Source organism: Pseudophryne corroboree, chromosome 10, assembly GCF_028390025.1.
Source record: "Pseudophryne corroboree isolate aPseCor3 chromosome 10, aPseCor3.hap2, whole genome shotgun sequence".
Taxonomy (NCBI): Eukaryota; Metazoa; Chordata; class Amphibia; order Anura; family Myobatrachidae; genus Pseudophryne; species Pseudophryne corroboree.
In genome coordinates, this window is record NC_086453.1 from 250,943,397 (window position 1) to 250,969,665 (window position 26,269).

At 46.7% G+C, this 26,269-nt stretch overlaps 1 protein-coding gene across 3 annotated transcripts in view; it reads right to left on the reverse strand.

Moving 5' to 3' along the window:
* The window catches only part of USP28 (ubiquitin specific peptidase 28), a 230,216-nt gene that overhangs the window by 103,869 nt on the left and 100,078 nt on the right, over nt 1-26,269 (reverse strand). For all 3 annotated transcript variants that reach the window (XM_063943189.1, XM_063943188.1, XM_063943190.1), the window contains exons 9-10: nt 25,389-25,465; nt 906-1,054 (exon numbers count right to left, since the gene is read on the reverse strand). In XM_063943189.1, coding sequence (XP_063799259.1) covers nt 906-1,054; nt 25,389-25,465 — 226 coding nt within the window. The remainder of the gene's footprint in view (nt 1-905; nt 1,055-25,388; nt 25,466-26,269) is intronic.

Genomic DNA, 26,269 nt, shown 5'->3' on the forward strand with positions numbered 1-26,269 from the left:
GTCCCACCTGGGGGACCCTCTTACCTCCTCCCTGAAGTGCGGCCATGTGATCCAGGAGAGCAGCAGCGGTGATGTGTGCCCGATGACCGGAGCGCTTCCACTGCAAGTACCCGGCAACCAGGGCGCAGGAGTATGCAGCGCCGCTGGGGGAGGTGATGGAGCCGCAGCATAGAATGTCAGCATGACATGCCGCTGCTGCGGCCCTTGAAGTCTTCTTTCTTCTTAAAAAGCTCTTATTAGGGCTGCCTAGCGCAGACCCACCTGTTAGCTGCCTGCACTGCAGGCACCAACTTACAAACTGAGCTCCAGTCCCTGGAGTTGGGGCTATAGAGGAGGCGGTGCAGTGCATACTGGGAACAGTCAAAGCTTTAGCCTGTTGGTGCCTCGGATCAAAATCCAACTCTACACCCCGATGATATTCCCTGTGGAATACCAGTGTACCCCGCTGCAGAAAAAAATTATAATAGTGGAATCAACCTGATGCATGCTGGGACCTACGTACAAGTCCTGGAGCAGTGGCGTACAGATACTGAGAATTTAGCAACATGTTCGCTGAGAATAATAATAAAAAAAATGACTATAGGCACGCTCCAGCTGTTGTTATCTATAAACAGCAATCCTAGATTCACACTAAAGATCAGCTTCAGTATAGTGTCACTTACAACATCAGATTTTGCAAATGACACTTGGAAATGAAAGCCCTTCCAGCCAGTTCAGTTAATAACCATGAGTGGCATTCAAAGAGAAGCTGAACTCCAAGTCCAATATAAACTATAATGAGCAATTGATTCCAGCCTCTCAAGCACTATTCACAAGCTACTTACATAAACTTAAAGTCTCCAATGATATAATCTTTTCTCTATTTAGATACATAACATACCGGAGTCAAATAAGATAGTACTGACCTCTTGTCTGTATCGCATTGCATGGTCAGTTCGTACATGTTCAAAATCTCCCTCCAACATAGCCGCCTCAAGACACTCATTCAGGTTCTTAAATCCATTTACTTGAAGAGGGTATTGACCAAAGGTTTCAATATTGGAGAATGTTTTATCTGTTGTGATGCACAAAGAACACAAACATTCTTATATCCAAGTTTAAAAAAACACTTTTTAATTTTTTTTATAAGGAGGCACATTTTCCTTGGACAAACAAAAAGTAGGGATTATGATATATAAAGCACACATTTTCTATTAAGGCCGGATGCAGAGGGGTGTGGTATAAAAGATAGTGTCTAGTTAGACAGTCAATAGATAGACACCATATGTTAAACAGACATTAGGTCGACATGGTCAAATGGTCGACAAGAAAAAAGTAGACAGGGTCAAAAGGTCGACACGAAAATGGTCGACATAAAAAAAGGTAGACACCATGTTTTTTTATTTTTGTGGTTTTGTGTGGATAGTTTTGTAATCTGGGACCCCCAATTGTAGAAAGGCTGCGCTCGCCACAAGGTTTATAACCAACTATATGCCGATATGGATAGAGAAGGTATGAAATAGTCCAAAAACATGTTAAATTTAAAAAAAATAATTTGTCTATATTTTTTATGTCGACCATTTTCATGTCGACCATTTTCATGTCGACCATTTTCATGACCCTGTCGACCTTTTGACCCTGTCGACCTAATGTCTAACATATGGTGTCTATCTATTGACCGTCTAACTAGACACTGTCAAAGTCGAAAAATATTGCAGTACATACATTACGTACAAACTACACACAGATGGCCTCCGCGCGTGTACTTGTTCTGCTGTGCGTGCACATATCCGCAATTTGCGTATGGTCGCTGCCGCGGTCCTGCGCATTAGCGCGTGGTATGAGTATTTACGGTAGAGTTTGTGAACGCATGGAAAAGCCATCAAAACACATTACATATTTAATCCAAATAGTGCACATTTTACACATAGCCTCCCTGCAACACACCAGCAAGTTACAGCAGTTTAAATGGTTTCAGAACAAAGGGATTCACCTTCACAGGATAGGAGGGGACAGAACAAGGTTATAAGGTGGTGTTTGGTATCCAGCTGAAGGGTATTTTAAGGGTAACATTCCGGTGTTGGTTTGAGAAAGATCGCATGTTCCTGCGGATAGTTATGTGCAGGAGCAGAATATAGATATAAACTGTATTTACTGTACATTATGTATGCGGCGGGAATCCAGAGGAGACCACCCACAAGAGTAGTTGGAACAGACATCGCCTACCTATTCAAACCGACCTATGACCTCTCCTGTACTGTAAATGACCATCCCTGTGTCCAATGGACAAAAATTACAGTATCCATTGTGTTATGTTTTGGATGAATTGTATAAAGAGAGCCTGCAGCAGGCCTGGTCAGACACAAGACTCACAAAGTTATCTATTAGATGACCAAGGACCGGACCGGGTAGCGCGGCGAATCCAATCACGTATGTACCATTGAATGTAGCCATTATTCTGTTGTATTGTATTGTTTGTATTGTAACCCCCTTTCAGCAATAATACGCTGTGGTGTCGGAACCCAGTGGTTTAACTACAGACTGGTGTTGTGCCTTTCTTTCCCTGCTAAGGTTTAAGGTGTAATAGCATCGCACTGCATTGCTGCATAAGGTTTAAAGTGTATTCATTGGGTGTGTACGTGCTGTGTGTATTTTGTACCATCAGCGGGGAGTTTGTACGCAAAGTCCGTACACGGTACGGGACTCTGTACGCTAACAGAGCAAAAAGGTGCTTAGAGTGTGTATTAAGAATAGCGACCGCAGCGGCTCCATGGTAAAAAGTGTATTTAAAGTGTGTATAAGGTATAGCTTTTCATTCCTGTATATAAATCAGCATTCTCAATTGGGGGCTCCGTCCGGTTTTCCACATACTCACAGCCTAACAGGTCACAGCAGACTTAATCTATCAGCAAAAGGGCGGACAGAAAGTATCCTAGGTATACTTTTCCTGGTCGATGGATGCACTGAAAACCCTATTTCTCTAACGTCCTTGAGGATGCTGGGACTCCGTAAGGACCATGGGGAATAGACTGGCTCCGCAGGAGATAGGGCACTTTAAGAAAGCTTTGGACTCTGGGTGTGCACTGGCTCCTCCCTCTATGCCCCTCCTCCAGACCTCAGTTTTACACTGTGCCCAGAGCAAGATGGGTGTACTGCAGAGAGCTCTACAGAGTTCTCTGCCTAGAAGCATTTTTGTTTGGATTTTTTTCTACCTTTTACTACTTTTTCACAGGGAGCACTGCTGGCAACAGGCTCCCTGCATCGAGGGACTGAGGAGAGAGGAGCAGACCTTCTTATCAAAGATAGGCTCTGCTTCCTCGGCTACTGGACACCATTAGCTCCAGAGGGGGTGAACGCAGGTTCTTACTGGGCCGTCCACCCCCGGAGCCGCGCCGCCGTTCTCCTCACAGAGCTAGAAGTACAGAAGACAGAAGTCGTCAGGCGGCAGAAGCCTTCAGCTTCACTGAGGTAACGCACAGCACTGCAGCTGTGCATCATTGCTCCCATACACCTCACATACTCCGGTCACTGTAAGGGTGCAGGGCGCAGGGGGGGGGGGGGGGGGAGGGCGCCCTGGGCAGCAATATAAACCTCTGCATGGCAAAAAGACTATATACATGTACAGGTGGGCTCTGTACATGTATATAAAAGAGCCCCCGCCATATTTTACTAAGTTTGAGCGGGACAGAAGCCCGCCGCCGAGGGGGCGGGGCTTCTCCCTCAGCACTCACCAGCGCCATTTTCTCTCCACAGCACTGCTGAGAGGAAGCTCCCTGGACTCTCCCCTGCTTACACATGGTGAAAGGGTGCTTAAAAGAGAGGGGGGGGCACATAATTGGCGGTTTACATATTATACAGCGCTGCTGGGGAAAAACATTTTGTGTTGGTCTCCAGGGTTATTACGCTGGGGTGTGTGCTGGCATACTCTCTCTCTGTCTCTCCAAAGGGCCTTGACAGGGATACTGTCTTCAGGAAAGGGGTTCCGTGTGTGTGTGTGTGTGTGAAGTGTGTCGGTACGCGTGTGTCGACATGTTTGACAAAGAAGGCTCGCTTAATGTGGAGGGGGAGTGCTTGAATGTCAGGTCGCCGTCGGCAACACCGACACCGGAATGGGTGGATATGCTGAATGTCTTGAATGCAAATGTCAATCTATTGCATAAAAGATTAGACAAGGCAGAAGCTAGGGATCAGTCAGGTAGCCAGTCCATGCCTGTCCCTGGGGCGCCAGGTCCTGCGGGGTCTCAGAAGCGCACAATATCCCAGATCGATGACACAGATACCGACACAGATACTGACTCTAGCGTCGACTATGAAGATGCAAAATTACAGCCGAAGGTGGCTAAGGGTATACGGTACATGATTATTGCCATTAAAGAGGTTTTGCATATTACTGAGGAACCCCCTGTCCCTGACACGAGGGTACACATGTATAAAGGGAAAAAGCCTGAAGTCACTTTTCCATCCTCATTTGAATTAAGTGACTTGTGCGAAAAGGCTTGGGAATCTCCGGATAGGAGACCACAAGTTCCCAAAAGGATTCTCATGGCGTATCCTTTTCCACAAACTGATAGGATACGCTGGGAATCTTCGCCAAAAGTTGACAAGGCGCTGACACGTTTGTCCAAAAAGGTGGCACTGCCTTCTCAGGATACGGCTTCCCTCAAGGAACCTGCTGATCGCAGCCAGGAAATTACCTTAAAGCACATTTACAATCATTCCGGTACTATTGCTCGACCGGCTATGGCGTCGGCCTGGGTTTGTAGTGCGGTTGTGGCATGGGCAGATTCCTTATCTACGGAAATTGACACCTTAGATAGGGACGCCATTCAAATGACCATAGAGCATATCAGAGATGCTGCCTTGTATATGAGGGATGCTCAGAGAGACATTTGTTTATTAAGCTCCAGAATAAATGCTATGTCTATTTCTACTAGGCGGCTCTTGTGGACCCGACAGTGGACGGGAGATGCCGATTCAAAGCGGCATATGGAGTCCTTGCCTTACAAAGGGGTGGAGTTGTTTGGAGACGGCCTCTCGGATCTTGTCTCTACGGCTACGGCTGGCAAGTCAAATTTCTTACCTTATGTCCCCGCGCAGCATACAAAAAAGGCACCTCATTATCAAATGCAGTCCTTTCGTTCCAATAAAAACAAGAAGGTACCTGGATCATCCTTTGTTGCCAGAGTGAAAGGCAGGGGAAAAAAGCTGCACACAGCTAGTTCCCAAGAGCAGAAGTCCTCCCCTGCGTCTGCAAAGTCCACTGCATGACGCTGGGGCTTTCCGAGGGGAGGCAGATCTGGTGGGGGCTCGTCTTCGGTTTTTCAGCCACGTCTGGGTTCACTCGCAGGTGGATCCCTGGGCATTAGAGATTGTTTCTCAGGGATACAGGCTGGAATTCGAAGACTTGCATCCTCGCCGATTTTTCAAAATCGGCTCTGCCGGCCTCCCTGTCAGAGAGGGAGCTAGTGTTGGCAGCAATCCAAAAATTGTATATTCAACAGGTGATTGTCACAGTTCCTCATCTCCAGCAAGGAGAGGGATATTACTCAACCCTGTTTGTGGTCCCGAAACAGAACGGTTCGGTCAGACCCATTTTAAACCTGAAATCTCTGAACCTGTATTTGAAGAGGTTCAAGTTCAAAATGGAATCACTCAGGGCGGTCATCGCCAGCCAGGAGGGGGGGGGGGGGGACTGGATGGTGTCCCTGGACATAAAGGATGCTTACCTTCATGTTCCGATATTCCCCCCCGCATCAGGCGTTCCTGAGATTTGCAGTGCAGGACTGTCACTACCAATTTCAGACGTTGCCGTTTGGGCTTTCCACGGCCCCGAGAATTTCACCAAGGTAATGGCGGAAATGATGGTGCTCCTGCGCAGGCAGGGGGTCACAATTATCCCATACTTGGACGATCTCCTCATAAAGGCGAGATCTCGGGAGAGGTTGCTGGACAGCGTGTCTCTGTCCATGAGGACGTTGCAGATACACGGCTGCATTCTCAATATACTGAAGTCCCAGCTAGTCCCTACAACGCGTCTGACCTTTTTGGGGCTGATTCTAGACACAGACCATCCTATCGAAAAGGTTCAGGAACTCACAGCCATGGTCAGGAACCTATTAAAACCAAAAAAGGTTTCAGTGCATCATTGCACGCGGGTCCTGGGGAAGATGGTGGCTTCCTACGAGGCAATCCCTTTCGGCAGGTTCCATGCGAGGACTTTTCAATGGGACCTCTTGGACAAGTGGTCTGGGTCCCATTTACAAATGCATCAAAGGATCACCCTGTCTCCCAGGACCAGGGTATCTCTCCTGTGGTGGCTGAACAGTGCTCACCTACTAGAAGGTCGCAGGTTCGGCATTCAGGACTGGGTCCTGGTGACCACGGACGCAAGCCTCCGAGGCTGGGGAGCAATGACACTGGGAAGAAATTTCCAAGGTCTCTGGTCAAGCCTAGAATCTTGTCTCCACATCAACGTCCTGGAGTTGAGGGCCATATACAACGCCCTGCATCAAGCGGAGGAATTGCTTCGGAGAAAACCGGTTCTGATTCAATCAGACAATGTCACGGCAGTGGCTCATATAAACCGCCAAGGCGGACCAAGGAGCAGAATGGCCATGGCAGAAGCGACCAGGATTCTACGCTGGGCGGAAGGCCATGTAAGCGCGCTGTCAGCGGTGTTCATTCCGGGGGTGGACAACTGGGAGGCGGACTTCCTCAGCAGGCACGACCTGCATCCGGGAGAGTGGGGACTTCATCAAGAAGTCTTCGCACAGATCACGGATCGTTGGGGACTGCCTCAAATCGACATGATGGCATCCCGCCTCAACAAAAAGCTAAAGCGGTATTGCGCCAGGTCAAGGGACCCTCAGGCGGTAGCGGTAGACGCTCTGGTGACACCTTGGGTGTTCAGATCGGTCTATGTGTTTCCTCCTCTTTCTCTCATACCCAAGGTGTTGAGAATAATACGAAGAAGCAGGGTCAGAACAATACTCATTGTTCCGGATTGGCCACGGAGGACTTGGTATCCGGAGCTGCAAGAGTTGCTCGCAGGGGATCCGTGGCTTCTTCCTCCAAGGCAGGACCTGCTGCGGCAGGGGCCCTGTCTGTTCCAAGACTTACTGTGGCTGCGTTTGACGGCATGGCGGTTGAACGCCGGATCCGAGCGGAAAAAGGGATTCCGGAGGAAGTCATTCCTACCCTGATCAAGGCTAGGAAAGATGTGACGTTAAAACATTATCACCGTATATGGCGGAAATATGTTTCTTGGTGTGAGGCCAGAGCTGCTCCTACGGAGGAGTTCCATTTGGGCCGTCTACATCACTTCCTTCAAACAGGAGTGACTTTGGGCATAAAATTAGGGTCCATAAAGGTCCAGATTTCGGCCTTATCCATTTTCTTTCAAAGAGAATTGGCCTCTATTCCTGAAATACAGACCTTTGTGAAGGGAGTGCTGCATATTCAGCCTCCCTTTGTGCCTCCGGTGGCGCCTTGGGATCTTAACGTGGTGTTACGTTTCCTCAAGTCACCTTGGTTTGAACCACTCAAAACTGTGGAGTTGAAATACCTCACGTGGAAAGTGGTCATGTTGTTGGCGTTAGCTTCGGCAAGTCGTGTTTCCGAATTGGTGGCTTTATCACATAAAAGCCCATACTTGGTTCTTCACGTGGATAGGGCAGAGTTGAGGACTCGCCCTCACTTTCTGCCAAAAGTGGTCTCATCTTTTCATGTGAACCAACCTATTGTCGTGCCTGTGGCTACACGGGACTTGGAGGATTCCGAGTCCCTGGATGTAGTCAGGGCTTTAAAGACTTATGTGACCAGAATGGCTAGAATCAGGAAGACTGAAGCTTTGTTCGTTCTGTATGCGGCCAACAAGGTTGGCGCTCCTGCTTCAAAGCAGACTATTGCTCGCTGGATCTGTAACACGATTCAGCAGGCGCATTCTACGGCAGGATTGCCGTTACCGAAATCGGTTAAGGCCCACTCCACTAGGAAAGTGGGCTCTTCTTGGGCGGCTGCCCGAGGGGTCTCGGCATTACAGTTGTGCCGAGCAGCTACTTGGTCGGGGACAAACACCTTTGCAAAGTTCTATAAGTTTGATATCCTGGCTGAGGAGGACCTCCTGTTTGCTCAATCGGTGCTGCAGAGTCATCCGCACTCTCCCGCCCGTTTGGGAGCTTTGGTATAATCCCCATGGTCCTTACGGAGTCCCAGCATCCTCAAGGACGTTAGAGAAAATAAGATTTTACTTACCGGTAAATCTATTTCTCGTAGTCCGTAGAGGATGCTGGGCGCCCGTCCCATGTGCGGACTTCTTCTGCAAGACTTGTATATAGTTATTGCTTACATAAGGGTTATGTTATAGTTTTTCAGTGGAACCGTGGCTATGTTGTTGTTCATACTGTTAACTGGGTAAGTTTATCACAAGTTATACGGTGTGATTGGTGTGGCTGGTATGGATCTCGCCCTTAGATTTACAAAAATCCTTCCTCGTACTGTCCATCTCCTCTGGGCAGTTCCCCTAACTGAAGTCTGGAGGAGGGGCATAGAGGGAGGAGCCAGTGCACACCCAGAGTCCAAAGCTTTCTTAAAGTGCCCTATCTCCTGCGGAGCCCGTCTATTCCCCATGGTCCTTACGGAGTCCCAGCATCCTCTACGGACTACGAGAAATAGATTTACCGGTAAGTAAAATCTTATTTTATTTGCTGATTAGATGGCATCTGCTCTGTATGGTTTGTAGAGATGCTGGGAGAACCCGTAAAGTAAACAGAAAAAAAGCTATTTAAAAATCTGTGCATTTTTTTTTGGCGCCAAAAGCGTACACGGCACCCATACTCTTTGTATACCCTCACATTGGCCCTCATTCCGAGTTGTTCGCTCGCTAGCCACTTTTCGCAGCAGTACACACGCTAAGCCGCCGCCCTCTGGGAGTGTATCTTAGCTTAGCAGAATTGCGAACGAAGTATTCGCAATATTGCGAAAAGATTTTTCTGTACAGTTTCTGAGTAGCTCGAGACTTACTCTTCCAGTGCGATCAGTTCAGTGCTCGTCGTTCCTGGTTTGACGTCACAAACACACCCAGCGTTCGCCCAGACACTCCCCCGTTTCTTCAGCCACTCCCGCGTTTTTCCCAGAAACGGCAGCGTTTTTTCACACACTCCCATAAAACGGCCAGTTTCCGCCCAGAAACACCCACTTCCTGTCAATCACACTCCGATCACCAGAACGAAGAAAAAACCTCGTAATGCCGTGAGTAAAATACCAATCTTCTTAGCAAATTTACTTGGCGCAGTGCGAACATTGCGCATGCGCAATTAGCTGAAAATCGCTGCGATGCGAAGAAAATTACCGAGCGAACAACTCTGAATGAGGGCCATTGTTGCCATAACACTCAGACTGCTAGATTCATTTAGATCTGTGTGAAACCGGTTACATTTGTTGCTATATAGTTAAAACTAAAATAAATTTTTAAGGAAGTAAGCGTAAGACACGACACAGAAACTGTGGTGTGTTTAGTGGGCAATAGTAGTTTTATTGCTCACATTTATAGAGTTGTATGATTTGTGCTATTGCGGACGTACGGTTTTGTACACGTGTCTCGTACAAAGTACGGAACTGCACACGCGGCGTAAGAGACACGCACGGTCGCATGTTTACGCAAATTGCGTAAGAGTACGGGCGCTAAATACAAATTACACAATAGTTCGTTTAGTTTAAAGGTGGGACAGTAGCCACGCTACAATAGCACAAAACTACCAGGTTTCTAAAAAAAAATTTAGTATAAAAACAAAATTTAGTATAAATAATTTTATTTAAATTGCCTCTGGGGGTAAAGCTGCCAATTTTCTGTACAGAAAAACAAAGTATATTTGAGTGAGCGAATGTAAAAGTGAACATATTGAACTCCGGAAATCGGGTCCCGAGGTACACCAAGGAAGTAGAGGCTTGGTGGCGTGAGGCGGCTGACTCACGTTAATATAGATTGAAATACGCAAATCGTGAGGTGATTTGCAAAAGAGCGTGATAGTGCATAGTATTGCGATTGAAGTTAAAAGGTTTTTGTATTACGCTCGGAACTGAGGGTCGCAGTTTGCACATCGACCCGTGGTTGTACGGCAGATAGGTAACAAGTACCTATACGCTGTGCGATTGGACCGCGCATTTCTGGGTGCGATATATATAGCGCAACTTGATACCCCTTTACGAGTTTTTGCGTAAAACCGCGGTATCAGTAGTGCTGTATAGAGCATACGCAAGTGTGATTTGTGTATAAGGTTATAGGGAGTTTTCGCTGGTCTCTCTCAGGAAAATCTCCAACGACCGATACTTCACTGGAAAGGGTAAGTTATTCCTAAAAACTTCCAGTAAATATAGGTCAGATAGGGCCCTAGTTTGGGTACATTGCCTTCGCTATCGACAGTGTATGGTAGTACTGGACAACGTGGGCGTGAGCGAGTGAAAGCGCTAGGTGTCTTTCACCGTTTGTCTGCGGTGTGCATTGGGGATTGCGTTTATTGGCAAAAAGTCCGCGATGGGATCCAATTGCACAAGCAGTGGGCGTTTAGTAGCTAGGGTTCAGGCTGAAGAAGTGGGACCGAGAAGGTCAGATTTGCGACCGAGAGGGTCAGCAAGGTTTATTATGTGTGAAAAGTATGGTTCACACACGGAGGCTTTTTGCAATGAATGGGTAAGTATGACTAACAAAAATAGGGTACCATACCCTAGGGTGGGCAGCTTTGAACCAGAGGTACTGCAGAATGTAAGCAGTAAAATATGTCTTCTTAAATCCAGAAAACAAAGGATTAGACATAATGATTGCTTAATTTTATGGCAGCAAGAGGAGGATATGCAAAGGGAACAAATTCGCAAAACAGGTTCAAAACCTAGCGGGAATGAGAACACAAACACACCATTGTCGACACAGGTTGAAGGGGAAGAGATGGCTACAGTCAATGGTATATCGGTAAATGATATTAGTATGCAAAAACAATGTATTAACCCTAATTTTTGCAACATGTATCCTGTTTTGAAGTCTTTTCAAGGTTATAGGTCACAAGAAGATGAAGGATCCAGCCAAATTGCAGCTCTCCTCCAAGCAGTCACCTTGCAGGGAACTCAGGTGGGGCCTGTCCAACCAGGTAGAGCAGTAACAATATTCCCCAATGAAAGAATTGGTGAGGTCACAGCTACCGGTAAGTGTGAGACAGTTCATTGCACAGAGACAACAACACCTCACAGTAAACAGATTAGGAACGGAATGGTAGAATTACACCCTGTCTTGGAAATAGTAACTCCCAATGGGGGAACCGATAGTCAGGGAGTAGTCCTCACCAGGAATAATGCAATGTATTGCCCGTGGCCCAGAGATGAGCTGCAGTCAATCATTTCAGAATTCCCCGACCCTCGGAAGCATTTAGCCAGATGTCAGAAATTTATCAGAGATCTGGGTAATGCGTATGAACCGACAAACACTGGCGGATATTTCTGAAAGCGCGCCTACCCCCTAATATTGACACCCAAAAATTTATCACTGATTGTAGATTAGAGTTGGATAGTCTTATGACTGACAAACACAATCAGGAGAACTTATAGCAAATTAACATGCAACTAGAGTTGTATTTCCCCACAACTGTTAAGTGGAGAAGAATTTTCTCCATAAAACAGAGGGAAAATGAAATGACATCTGAATATTTCCATCGGGCCCTGCAAATAATGGACAGATATATGGGGGTATCAGATACAGGGAACAATGCGAATTACAGGGAGGTGGCTGTCTCTGTGCTAATGGATGGACTCAAGACAGTAAGGGACAGGGTACAAACATTTTTGACTGATTGGAGAGGGGCCACAGTAGCTTGTCGAGGAGAGTGCGCGATTGAACACCATAAGAATATTGCTAGGCGTAGAGAACTGCAGGAGGAGAGGCTGAGGATTGAAAGAATACAGGCTCTTACACCAAAGTTTCATCAGCCTAAACCCCAAAACCCTGATAGTAAGAAAAGACCTAGGATATGTTATACTTGTAGGAAGGAAGGGCATTTTGCCAGAGATTGTCGGTATAGTAGAGCACATAGCCAATATAGACCCCTAGACAGAGAAAACAAGCCATGTTATTAAACACATAGACGGGATCAAGGGACATATAGTAAGGAATCACGAGCCATATAGAAGACACAGATTCGGTTAATGGGAAGAACAGAATAAATGCAACCTTACCCTTTTGACAGAACTTGCTGGGGTTAGGAGGAGGCCTCTAAACTTTTGCCTCTCTCTCTAGCAGAAGTGACCTCTAATTAACTTAACAGAAGTTTTGTTAGAGATGGTATACATATAGAGTGCTCCCGCCCAGGAAGCACAAAGTATGTTGGATACCCACGAAGACTAATGTTGCATTTCACTGTTTTAGATGCATGTCCATCACAGGTAGAGGAAATTATCTCAAAGATACCGGGTTCCCTATGAACTTAGAATGGACAGGACACTGGATTGATGGCTGGGATAGTCCCAGTAGAGATATAACACACATAGAATTTTTTTTTAGGGGAACAGACAGAGTAGAGAATTATTCCCCCGTAGTGCCCAATCCAGATGTCAAATTTTGTAAAATATTTTTTTGCCTCTACAAACTTATCTGTTACTAAATTCTATGAGATTTGTCTTCAAAGTTTCCTCTTCATCTCTTACTTTCACCGACAGGATTACAGTTCGAACGCCACATGCCTACTCGGTCTTTCAGAGCTCTGCCCAAAACCAGTATATCTCACCAGCATAAGGATATAAGGACACCAGTATTTATGCAGTGTGCCTGGTCATGCACAAAGGGTGGAGAATGAGAATACTGGTGAAGGGAGACTGTGCATAGATACCGATATGCATGATGGTGTGACAGCCTGATGGTGAACGCAAATCTGACAAATTTTCTTTTTATTATTTCCCCTCTCTTTTCGCTTTCCACAGACGGTTTACTTCACACAACTGATAATACACAACAGTTAAACGCATTGAAATGCAAGATTTGTGCTCTTTACAGGAAAAGGCAGTGTGGAGGTCAAAGGGGTATGGCCAGGAGTACTCAGGACTTTGGACAGGTGGACACGGTAAGCCAGTAGCCCCCAGAGCATATCTTCCAAGCTTAGCTGAGGCGGCATACGGTCTGACTCATCTGGGTAAAGAGCGTATGTGTAAGCTGGTGAGAGCCTACTGGTGTGCACCAGGATTCTCTTCTCATGCAGGTAAGAGAGCAATGACATGTTTTACTTGCTTGGGGAAGAATGTTGGAAAGTCAATACCAAAAGAGCCATCCCATATCCCTCCAACAGACGGACCTTTTCAGGTAATACAAATCGATTTCATACAGTTACCACCCTGTAGGAATTTAAAATATGTGTTAGTTTGTATCAATGTATTTTCCAACTGGGTAGAAGCATTCCCTGCTGCCACAAATACTGCTACTTTCACTACAAAGAAAATTGTGCAGGAATGTGTGTGTAGATATGGTATCCCTAGAAAAATTTAAAGTGATAGGGGTACCCACTTTACAGGTGAAGTCTTTCAGGTCATGTGCAAGCTGATGGGAAATAATAGCAAGCTGCATACTCCGTACCATCCACAGGCGAGTGCAAAGGTGGAGAGAGTGAATAGCACTATTGAGAACAAGCTGAGCAAATTAATGGCTGAAACTGGATTGTCGTGGCCAGAAGCTTTGCCACTAGTATTGTACAGCATCAGAACCACTCCCAGGTCTCCCCTTAACCTATCACCCTTTGAAATCCTTTTTGGTCGACAACCTCATGTAATGATAGACCCCCAGGATGATTTGAAATGTAATAATGAAGTGACTGTGAAATATTTGGTTGGGATGAGCCAGCAGCTGAGAAATCAACAAAGAAATTTAAAGCTGGCGATTCCTGACCTACCGAACAGTAATTGTCATGACATTGAACCTGGGGATTATGTGATGATTCAAAATTTCTTACGCTCAGGTTGCCTCATAGACAGGTGGGAAGGACCATATTAAGTCTTGTTAACCAGCACAACAGCATTGAAGGTCGCCTAAAGAGAGACTTGGATCCACTCGTCCCACTGCAAGAAGGTCGCTGACCCGGAGAGAACTCGTGACAAAGAGCAGAGTGTAGAGAATCTCGTATCACTGGAGTGTCTGTTCCGGGAAAGTTGAGAGGCAGGACTGTTGAAGGGCATCTGAGCACAGAGAGTAACAAGATATATAACGCTTTTCGTACCACTTTTTTTTTTTCACCTCCCCCTGTAGGTTTTCCTTTCTTTTCTCCTTCTTATTTTCCTCCTTTCCCCTATCGAAATGGATCGATCACAAGAGACTGCTTTTCGGGTTCTGTTAGTAATTCTGGTTTTGATAAGGACAGTGTGTTTTGGTGAGGGTCCCAGAGAGGTCGAGCAGGGATCTGGAATGGGTTCTGATGGCAAGTATGGATTTGTAGGATCTCAGGATCAGCGCATCACTTTAGTAAAAGCTGGCATCAGTAAGCGCTCTGGTAGTCAGGGAGCTCGGAGGCACTGTGAGGGGTTATTGTCTGATGAATATTGTATTTGTAGGAATTGTGAGAATATAGTTGAGGATGGGTGCATCCAGAGATGTCAGTCCAACCTTAATATCAACATGGACCGTCATCCGTTGAGTGATTACCACTCACTAGTGGGTAAGGTCTTAAACCAGACCGAATGCTGGGTGTGCTCACAGGTACCTCAAGGTCAGAGCAAGTCAGGATTAGTACCGTACCCTTTAGCAATAGATGAGGTACTCGAATTACGGGGTGGGAGACTGGTGGACAAGAAATTCAATATCTCTAGGCCCCCTAGTTTGAAGCTCCACCAGTATCATGTAGACAGGTCCTTATTGTGTTTTAATATTTCCAATTACCGAAAACCGGGAAATTGGGAAGTGACGTGGAATAACCAGACAATTACTTTTTCACACACAGCTGATAGGATACCCATAGACTCTGAACTTGTACGCCAAATAGCCAACAGTGGGAGGTATTTTCGGTATAGGTATACTCGTGGAAGCAAAACCATGTGGGTTGGAAAAGTATCGCCAGCGTATTGTGCTCATATCATCCAGCCCGATTCTTGTACTGAGCAGATGGGAGAACTAGGGATTGGTTTCTTCACTTGGAAAGTTTGTAATATGGTGATGTTATATTTTGTCCCCTATGTTCTCCCAGATGATGCCTATTTCATATGTGGGAGGAAGGCGTACAAGTGGCTTGCCCCGAGCTCAGAGGGATTGTGTTATATTGGGAGAGTACTGCCAGAGGTCATGACCATAACCCATAAGATAAGATGAAAGACGTTCACCGCAGTGCTCAGGCTCCTTATACTCATACTCACTATGAACACATCATCAAGAGACACCTCATAGATAGGACAGAGCACGCAGCCTCTAATTTGATCCACGAATCCACCGGGATTCAATTCCTTCGCGCATTAGACATCACCCGTACTGCCAGAGGAATTATAAAATAAGAATTTACTTACCGATAATTCTATTTCTCATAGTCCGTAGTGGATGCTGGGGACTCCGAAAGGACCATGGGGAATAGCGGCTCCGCAGGAGACTGGGCACAAAAGTAAAAGCTTTAAGACTACCTGGTGTGCACTGGCTCCTCCCCCCATGACCCTCCTCCAAGCCTCAGTTAGGATACTGTGCCCGGACGAGCGTACACAATAAGGAAGGATTTTGAATCCCGGGTAAGACTCATACCAGCCACACCAATCACACCGTACAACTTGTGATCTGAACCCAGTTAACAGCATGATAACAGAGGAGCCTCTGAAAAGATGGCTCACAACAATAATAACCCGATTTTTTTGTAACAATAACTATGTACAAGTATTGCAGACAATCCGCACTTGGGATGGGCGCCCAGCATCCACTACGGACTATGAGAAATAGAATTATCGGTAAGTAAATTCTTATTTTCTCTGACGTCCTAGTGGATGCTGGGGACTCCGAAAGGACCATGGGGATTATACCAAAGCTCCCAAATGGGCGGGAGAGTGCGGATGACTCTGCAGCACCGAATGAGAGAACTCCAGGTCCTCCTCAGCCAGGGTATCAAATTTGTAGAATTTAGCAAACGTGTTTGCCCCTGACCAAGTAGCTGCTCGGCAAAGTTGTAAAGCCGAGACCCCTCGGGCAGCCGCCCAAGATGAGCCCACTTTCCGTGTGGAATGGGTTTTTACAGATTTTGGCTGTGGCAGGCCTGCCACAGAATGTGCAAGCTGAATTGTACTACAAATCCAACGAGCAATAGTCTGCTTAGAAGCAGGAGCACCCAGCTTGTTGGGTGCATACAGGATAAACAGCGAGTCAGATTTTCTGACTCCAGCCGTCCTGGAAACATATTTTCAGGGCCCTGACTACGTCCAGCAACTTGGAATCCTCCAAGTCCCTAGTAGCCGCAGGCACCACAATAGGCTGGTTTAAGTGAAATGCTGAAACCACCTTAGGGAGAAATTGAGGACGAGTCCTCAATTCTGCCCTGTCCGTATGAAAAATTAGGTAAGGGCTGAGGCCAGGGCTAACAGCATTACCACTTTCCATGTGAGATATTTTAAGTCCACAGTGGTGAGTGGTTCAAACCAATGTGATTTTAGGAACCCCAAAACTACATTGAGATCCCAAGGTGCCACTGGAGGCACAAAAGGAGGCTGTATATGCAGTACTCCCTTGACAAACGTCTGAACTTCAGGAACTGAAGCTAGTTCCTTTTGGAGGAATATTGACAGGGCCGAAATTTGAACCTTAATGGACCCTAATTTTAGGCCCATAGACAGTCCTGTTTGCAGGAAATGCAGGAAACGACCCAGTTGAAATTCCTCTGTAGGGGCCTTCCTGGCCTCACACCACGCAACATATTTACGCCAAATACGGTGATAATGTTGCACAGTTACATCCTTCCTGGCTTTGATCAGGGTAGGGATGACTTCATCCGGAATGCCTTTTTCCTTCAGGATCCGGCGTTCAACTGCCATGCCGTCAAATGCAGCCGCGGTAAGTCTTGGAACAGACATGGTCCCTGCTGGAGCAGGTCCTTTCTTAGAGGTAGAGGCCACGGGTCTTCCGTGAGCATCTCTTGAAGTTCCGGGTACCAAGTCCTTCTTGGCCAATCCGGAGCCACGAGTATAGTCCTTACTCCTCTCCTTCTTATGATTCTCAGTACCTTGGGTATGAGAGGCAGAGGAGGGAACACATACACTGACTGGTACACCCACGGTGTTACCAGAGCGTCCACAGCTATTGTCTGAGGGTCCCTTGACCTGGCGCAATATCTGTCCAGTTTTTTGTTGAGGCGGGACGCCATCATGTCCACCTTTGGTTTTTCCCAACGGTTCACAATCATGTGGAAGACTTCTGGGTGAAGTCCCCACTCCCCCGGGTGGAGATCGTGTCTGCTGAGGAAGTCTGCTTCCCAGTTGTCCACTCCCGGAATGAACACTGCTGACAGTGCTATCACATGATTTTCCGCCCAGCGAAGAATCCTTGCAACTTCCGTCATTGCCCTCCTGCTTCTTGTGCCGCCCTGTCTGTTTACGTGGGCGACTGCCGTGATGTTGTCCGACTGGATCAGCACCGGCTGACCCTGAAGCAGAGGCCTTGCCTGACTTAGGGCATTGTAAATGGCCCTTAGTTCCAGGATATTTATGTGAAGTGACGTTTCCATGCTTGACCACAAGCCCTGGAAATTTCTTCCCTGTGTGACTGCTCCCCAGCCTCTCAGGCTGGCATCCGTGGTCACCAGGACCCAGTCCTGAATGCCGAATCTGCGGCCCTCTAGAAGATGAGCACTCTGCAACCACCACAGGAGAGACACCCTTGTCTTTGGAGACAGGGTTATCCGCTGATGCATTTGAAGATGCGATCCGGACCATTTGTCCAGCAGATCCCACTGAAAAGTTCTTGCGTGGAATCTGCCGAATGGAATCGCTTCGTAAGAAGCCTCCATTTTTCCCAGGACCCTTGTGCATTGATGCACTGACACTTGGCCTGGTTTTAGGAGGTTCCTGACTAGGTCGGATAACTCCCTGGCTTTCTCCTCCGGGAGAAACACCTTTTTCTGTACTGTGTCCAGAATCATCCCTAGGAACAGCAGACGATCAGCTGCGATTTTGGAATATTTAGAATCCATCCGTGCTGTCGTAGTACTACTTGAGATAGTGCTACTCTGACCTCTAACTGTTCTCTGGACCTTGCCCTTATCAGGAGATCGTCCAAGTAAGGGATAATTAAGACGCCTTTTCTTCGAAGAAGAATCATCATTTCGGCCATTACCTTGGTAAAGACCCGGGGTGCCGTGGACAATCCAAACGGCAGCGTCTGAAACCGATAGTGACAGTTCTGTACCACAAACCTGAGGTACCCTTGGTGAGAAGGGCAAATTGGGACATGGAGGTAAGCATCCTTGATGTCCAGAGACACCATATAGTCCCCTTCTTCCAGGTTCGCTATCACTGCTCTAAATGATTCCATCTTGACTTTGAACCTTTGTATGTAAGTGTTCAAGGATTTGAGATTTAAAATAGGTCTCACCGAGCCGTCCGGCTTCGGTACCACAAACAGCGTGGAATAATACCCCTTTCCCTGTTGTAGGAGGGGTACCTTGATTATCACCTGCTGGGAATACAGCTTGTGAATGGCTTCCAATACCGCCTCCCTGTCGGGGGGAGACGTTGGTAAGGCAGACTTCAGGAACCGGCGAGGGGGAGACGTCTCGAATTCCAATTTGTACCCCTGAGATACTACCTGCAGGATCCAGGGGTCCACTTGCGAGTGAGCCCACTGCGCGCTGAAATTCTTGAGACGGGCCCCCACCGTGCCTGAGTCCGCTTGTAAGGCCCCAGCGTCATGCTGAGGACTTGGCAGAAGCGGGGGAGGGCTTCTGTTCCTGGGAAGAGGCTGTCTGCTGCAGTCTTTTTCCCCTTCCTCTGCCCCGGGGCAGATACGAGTGGCCTTTTGCCCGCTTGCCCTTATGGGGACGAAAGGACTGAGCCTGAAAAGACAGTGTCTTTTTCTGCTGAGAGGTGACCTGGGGTAAAAAGGTGGATTTCCCAGCTGTTGCCGTGGCCACCAGGTCCGATAGACCGACCCCAAATAACTCCTCCCCTTTATACGGCAATACTTCCATATGCCGTTTGGAATCCGCATCACCTGACCACTGTCGCGTCCATAACCCTCTTCTGGCAGAAATGGACAGCGCACTTACTCTTGATGCCAGAGTGCAAATATCCCTCTGTGCATCTCTCATATATAGAAATGCATCCTTTAAATGCTCTATAGTCAATAATATATTGTCCCTGTCCAGGGTATCAATATTTTCAGTCAGGGAATCTGACCAAGCCACCCCAGCACTGCATATCCAGGCTGAGGCGATTGCTGGTCGCAGTATAATACCAGTATGTGTGTATATACTTTTTAGGATATTTTCCAGCTTCCTATCAGCTGGTTCCTTGAGGGCGGCCGTATCAGGAGACGGTAACGCCACTTGTTTTGATAAGCGTGTGAGCGCCTTATCTACCCTAGGGGGTGTTTCCCAACGCGCCCTAACCTCTGGCGGGAAAGGGTATAATGCCAATAATTTTTTAGAAATTATCAGTTTTTTATCGGGGGAAACCCACGCTTCATCACACACCTCATTTAATTCATCTGATTCAGGAAAAACTACGGGTAGTTTTTTCACACCCCACATAATACCCTTTTTTGTGGTACTTGTAGTATCAGAAATGTTCAAAACCTCCTTCATTGCCGTGATCATGTAACGTGTGGCCCTACTGGAAAATACGTTTGTTTCCTCACCGTCGACACTGGAGTCAGTGTCCGTGTCTGGGTCTGTGTCGACCACCTGAGGTAACGGGCGCTTTAGAGCCCCTGACGGTGTTTGAGACGCCTGTACAGGTATTAACTGATTTGCCGGCTGTCTCATGTCGTCAACAGTCTTTTGTAAAGTGCTGACACTATCACGTAATTCCTTCCATAAGACCATCCAGTCAGGTGTCGACTCCCTAGGGGGTGACATCACTAATACAGGCAATTGCTCCGCCTCCATACCATTTTCCTCCTCATACATGTCGACACAACGTACCGACACACAGCACACACACACAGGGAATGCTCTGATAGAGGACAGGACCCCACTAGCCCTTTGGGGAGACAGAGGGAGAGTTTGCCAGCACACACCAGAGCGCTATATATATACAGGGATAACCTTATATAAGTGTTTTTCCCTTATATAGCTGCTGTATAGATTTATCTGCCAAATTAGTGCCCCCCCTCTCTTGTTTTACCCTGTTTCTGTAGTGCAGGACTGCAGGGGAGAGTCAGGGAGCTTCCCTCCAACGGAGCTGTGAGGAAAAATGGCGCCAGTGTGCTGAGGAGATAGGCTCCGCCCCCTTCTCGGTGGCCGTTCTCCCGCTTTTTTATGGAAAAACAGGCATGAGTTAAATGCATCCATATAGCCCAGGAGCTATATGTGATGCATTTTTTGCCCCCTAAGGTGTTTATATTGCGTCTCAGGGCGCCCCCACCCAGCGCCCTGCACCCTCAGTGACCGGAGTGTGAAGTGTGCTGAGAGCAATGGCGCACAGCTGCGGTGCTGTGCGCTACCTTATTGAAGACAGGACGTCTTCTGCCGCCGATTTTTCCGGACCTCTTCTGCTCTTCTGGCTCTGTAAGGGGGACGGCGGCGCGGCTCTGGGACCCATCCATGGCTGGGCCTGTGATCGTCCCTCTGGAGCTAATGTCCAGTAGCCTAAGAAGCCCAATCCACTCTGCACGCAGGTGAGTTCGCTTCTTCTCCCCTTAGTCCCTCGATGCAGTGAGCCTGTTGCCAGCAGGTCTCACTGAAAATAAAAAACCTAAAACTAAACTTTTTTCTAAGCAGCTCAGGAGAGCCACCTAGACTGCACCCTTCTCGTTCGGGCACAAAAATCTAACTGAGGCTTGGAGGAGGGTCATGGGGGGAGGAGCCAGTGCACACCAGGTAGTCTTAAAGCTTTTACTTTTGTGCCCAGTCTCCTGCGGAGCCGCTATTCCCCATGGTCCTTTCGGAGTCCCCAGCATCCACTAGGACGTCAGAGAAATTATAGGTATATCCATGCGCTAGCGAACTTGATAGATAATATCACTGAGATGTATGACGACACCTTCAGGTATACGGGAAGAGAGTTACAAGCTTATAAGCAGGAACTGATTCAACACAGGATGGTCCTTAATTATATCACAGCTGTGACAGGTGGGTACTGTGTTACTCTGGCAACTCAATATGGTGTGAAGTGCTGTACGTATATTACGAACAGTACTGACGACCCCACGGAGATCATCGATCAAAAGATGGACGATATCTTGCAGTTGAAGTGGCAGTTCAGGAGGAAGCACAACCTTACCTTAGCGACTGTGAGTAATGAACTGACCAGCTGGGTCTCATGGTTGAACCCACGAAATTGGTTCTCAGGTTTAGGAGAATGGGCTCAAAATTTTATTATGAGTGTAGGGAAGCTTTTCCTTTGTATCTTGGGAGTCGTCATAATTATTGGTTCGATATTTAGGTGTGTTCGAATTCTGACGCTGCGCAAGCACGCCACAAAGTTGATGAGTTTAAGGAGCGAGGGCGCTGTTATAGCAGCAGATTTAATTTATGACCCATCCATATTGACAGTGTTATGATAAGGATTGCAAATTAATTTCATGGCCTGTTTCTTTCACCCGTTTCTCTTTTGTTTCCCCCTCTGCCCAGATACATCCATCCGGAAAAGACATCAGCCCTACCCAAAATGTTTATGTGAATGTATTTTAGATATGTGTCTTATCTTCATCTCTGTTACCTCCAGTTAACAGCACACATAGTCGACAGGTGAAATCCACATATACAAGCACTCACATACTCACATATGTTCCCCCTCCATGTATCATCAACTAGATGTGCACCCCATTTGTTGGAACAAGAAGCCGAAAAGAGCTCGATAGTGTTTGTTGGCCCATTTACAGACCCTTAGTACGGGATGAGAAGAACTTAATGTATACTTTGCAGTAACTCGAAGCTTATTTAGAACATATACGGCACGATGATACATGCCCCTCAGACATGGATTCATGCATACATGCTTTTTACTATCCCACTAGGTCATACATTTCCCACCTACAACTCTCCCCGATCATCAAAGCTTCTGTAGATATTGTATAGATATTTTTCTGCTTAGTGATTAGATAGTGGCAGTTATTGGTGACTGCCAAAGGGTGGACTGTCAAAGTCGAAAAATATTGCAGTACATACATTACGTACAAACTACACACAGATGGCCTCCGCGCGTGTACTTGTTCTGCTGTGCGTGCACATATCCGCAATTTGCGTATGGTCGCTCCCGCGGTCCTGCGCATTAGCGCGTGGTATGAGTATTTACGGTAGAGTTTGTGAACGCATGGAAAAGCCATCAAAACACATTACATATTTAATCCAAATAGTGCACATTTTACACATAGCCTCCCTGCACTACAGCAGCAAGTTACAGCAGTTTAAATGGTTTCAGAACAAAGGGATTCACCTTCACAGGATAGGAGGGGACAGAACAAGGTTATAAGGTGGTGTTTGGTATCCAGCTGAAGGGTATTTTAAGGGTAACATTCCGGTGTTGGTTTGAGAATGATCGCATGTTCCTGCGGATAGTTATGTGCAGGAGCAGAATATAGATATAAACTGTATTTACTGTACATGATGTATGCAGCGGGAATCCAGAGGAGACCACCCACAAGAGCAGTTGGAACAGACATCGCCTACCTATTCAAACCGACCTAGGACCTCTCCTGTACTGTAAATGACCATCCCTGTGTCCAATGGACAAAGATTACCGTATCCATTGTGTTATGTTTTGGATGAATTGTATAAAGAAAGCCTGGAGCAGGCCTGGTCAGACACAAGACTCACAAAGTTATCTATTAGATGACTGAGGACCGGACCGGGTAGCGCGGCGAATCCAATCACGTATGTACCATTGAATGTAGCCATTATTCTGTTGTATTGTATTGTTTGTATTGTAACCCCCTTTCAGCAATAATACGCTGTGGTGTCGGAACCCAGTGGTTTAACTACAGACTGGTGTCGTGTCTTTCTTTCCCTGCTAAGGTTTAAGGTGTAATAGCATCGCACTGCATTGCTGCATAAGGTTTAAAGTGTATTCATTGGGTGTGTACGCGCTGTGTGTACTTTGTACCGTCAGCGTGGCGTTTGTACGCAAAGTCCGTACACGGTACGGGACTCTGTACGCTAACAGCGTAAAAGGTGCGTAGAGTGTGTATTAAGTTTAGCGTCCGCAGCGGCTCCATGGTAAAAAGTGTATTTAAAGTGTGTATAAGGTATAGCTTTTCATTCCTGTATATAAATCAGCATTCTCAACACTGTCTATCTAGCAACCGGATACCGATGCAGAAATGGGTATATCACCAGTATGCAAGCATGTAGACATATTTGCAGTGCAGAACACGGTCCCCTATCCATACGCTTAGTCATGGTCATCATCAGGACATCCTTGCACTAGCCTATGCTTGGCATAAATGATACGACTAGACACCAGCATATTTACTCTTCCATCCAACTCTGCAAAGCTGACACTCCCTAATAGAGCCCAGTTACACCTCTTCAGCCATAGGTTAGATGCCACTAAAATGCCACAACTCTGCAATGCCTGTACTTGCATACACTTGGTGCCAGAGCATGTGCAGCACAAGAACAGGCAACATACAGTATGCTTTACAATAAAGCATACAGAAAATTCAGCATCAGGCCATTTGTATGCAACTAGAAGGCGTTGGGTATGCAAGACCGGCATTCGGGATCCCTGCGGTCAGCATACAGGCGCCAGGATACCGACCGCCAGAATGCTGACAGGGAAGTGAGCACAAGCGTAGACCCTTGTAGGCTCGCTGCGGGCTCAGTGGCTTGCCACAGGTTCTATTCCAACTTCATGGCTGTCGTGGACACCCACGAGTGGAAATAGCCCTCGGCCCCCTGTCGGCATTCTGGCGGACGGGATCCCAGCGTCTGTATGCCGACCAGCGGGATCCCAAATGCTGGTCTTGTAACTAAATTCCTACTAGAAGCATACAATGTTTTGTTTAATGTACTGTACTGTATTGTGCTGTGGGACCAGAACAAGTAGCAATGCAGACCCAATGTGATTAGACTTTATCTGGCATGGTGGAAAATCCTACCAATCAAACCTATTCAATTTGGCTTACTAGTGTGTATAAAGTAATAAATGGCTGCCGCTGACTCCCACCCTTATTCTTAACAGTGTTTAGAAGAATATCATGGTTTAGCACATATACTGTATTAGTAAATGTTAGTAGCTCTATTCCGTAAGGTTAATTATTGCTATGTGGAGGTCAGACATTTTCCTTGAAAATTCTAAAGTGTCAGATCTTAATAAACACACCCAAATGTGCAAACAATGGGCCTGATTCAGGACAGGTCATAATAAGGTTACAAATGCAATGTACAGGTATTCGGTACATTGCGCATGTGCAAGACCCGTACCGTGAATGTGCAGTATGAGTCTAGCGACCTCGGACACAGTAAGGATGCGGACGTCAGATGAGTGACAGTCTGCAGCTGTTTGGGGCGGCAATGGCCTCAGTTTCACAAAACAGAGGAACATTGCCTACGTTTTGTGGGAGGTCTGGGGCCAGGGTATCAGTCAGGCTGCGGTTTGGTGAACACCACGTCTGACGACGCAGAACCAGTTCTGCACATGTGCAAAATGAGTCCTGTGTATGTGCAGCTTAGTTACCCATAAGAGAAACCATTAGTTTGCGTGGGTTCGGTATGTATTACTGGCGTACGGGATGCCGGCTGTCCATATCCCGACAGCGGCATCCCGCCTGCCAGAATGCCGGCAACAGGGTTAGCGCTAAGAGTCTACTTGCAGGCTCGCAACAGGATCTATTCCTACTCTATGGGTGTCATGGACACCCAGGAGTGGGAATAGCCCTGGTGCGCTAGGATTCCTGTTGGCGGCATTGTTGGCTGTCGGGATCCCGGCGTCAGTATCCTGAATGCCGGGATCCCAACTGCCGGCAAACTGACTGCATCCCGTTTGCGTAAATCTCTGACTTAGCCCCTCACTCAGATATTAGCTTTCTGACCTCCAGGGGCTCAGAGATGTAACGCCATGGTCCTACAAAGTAGCACGTGAAAGTAAGAAAGGAGGAAAAAACAAAACAAGAATGGCTTTCGAGTGTATTATGTTTAAAGAACTGAACATTTTACCTCTCTAATGTATTTATTTATTTTTTGTTACAGCAATGTTTTTTGTTTCACAATGAAAACATTTAAGTCCTTAACAGCAGAGGAGCATACTCAATGTTCAAGAAAAGAACAACATACCTTTTATATACCCCTCATTGAGAAATGTACCATAGAAAAGCTGCACCATCGGATTTTCAGTCTTATCTCTTGGACTCCTAAACATGCATACAGAAATAAAACGGATTAAAAAAACTTAGCAAAATGTAAATCACAACACGCCCACACTGTGCTACCCTCAATGTGTTCTGGGAAAGGAATTCCATATTCCATATATTTTATAAACGATTTTATTCAAATGAATGGGAAGTTAGTGACAGGGGGGAGAAGGCCTGAGCTGTAGGCGTACCCAAGGGGCTGTTATACTGAAGACAAAGCAGCTGCGTGTTGGTCTGTAGCATTACACCCCTCTGCAGCAGCTTGTTAATACTATGAGACCATTATGCTATATACTATATGACCAATATGCTGCTGTTCCAGTATACAATGGATTCAGTGTGGAGATCCAGGTGCTCTACACAATCCCTTAAAGGACCAGGCCACCATATCATGTCCTATTGCCCAGTAATACAATCCACTGACCACAGTAGTTTATAAAAGGAGCTGTTTGTTACCGTCGCATTAAAAAAAAAAAAAAGACTTTTTTGTACTTGCATAAAATCTGTTTCTTAGAATCCACTTGGGGCAAACTACTGCAACTTGAGGTATAGAGGAGACTGACACTACTCACAACTACTGTACCTTGGGGTATAGAGGGGACTGACACTACTCACAACTACTGCGACTTGGGGTATACAGGAGAGTGATACTACTCACAACTACTGTAACTTAAACTCTAACCCCTCTGCTCTATAGCGCTCCACTGGATACTCTTCAGTTTTTTTAATTAACAAAGGTCAGAAGTAGAAATGAAAGTAAAAAAACAAACACTCAACCAAACAGGAACAAGTGCAAGATGAAAA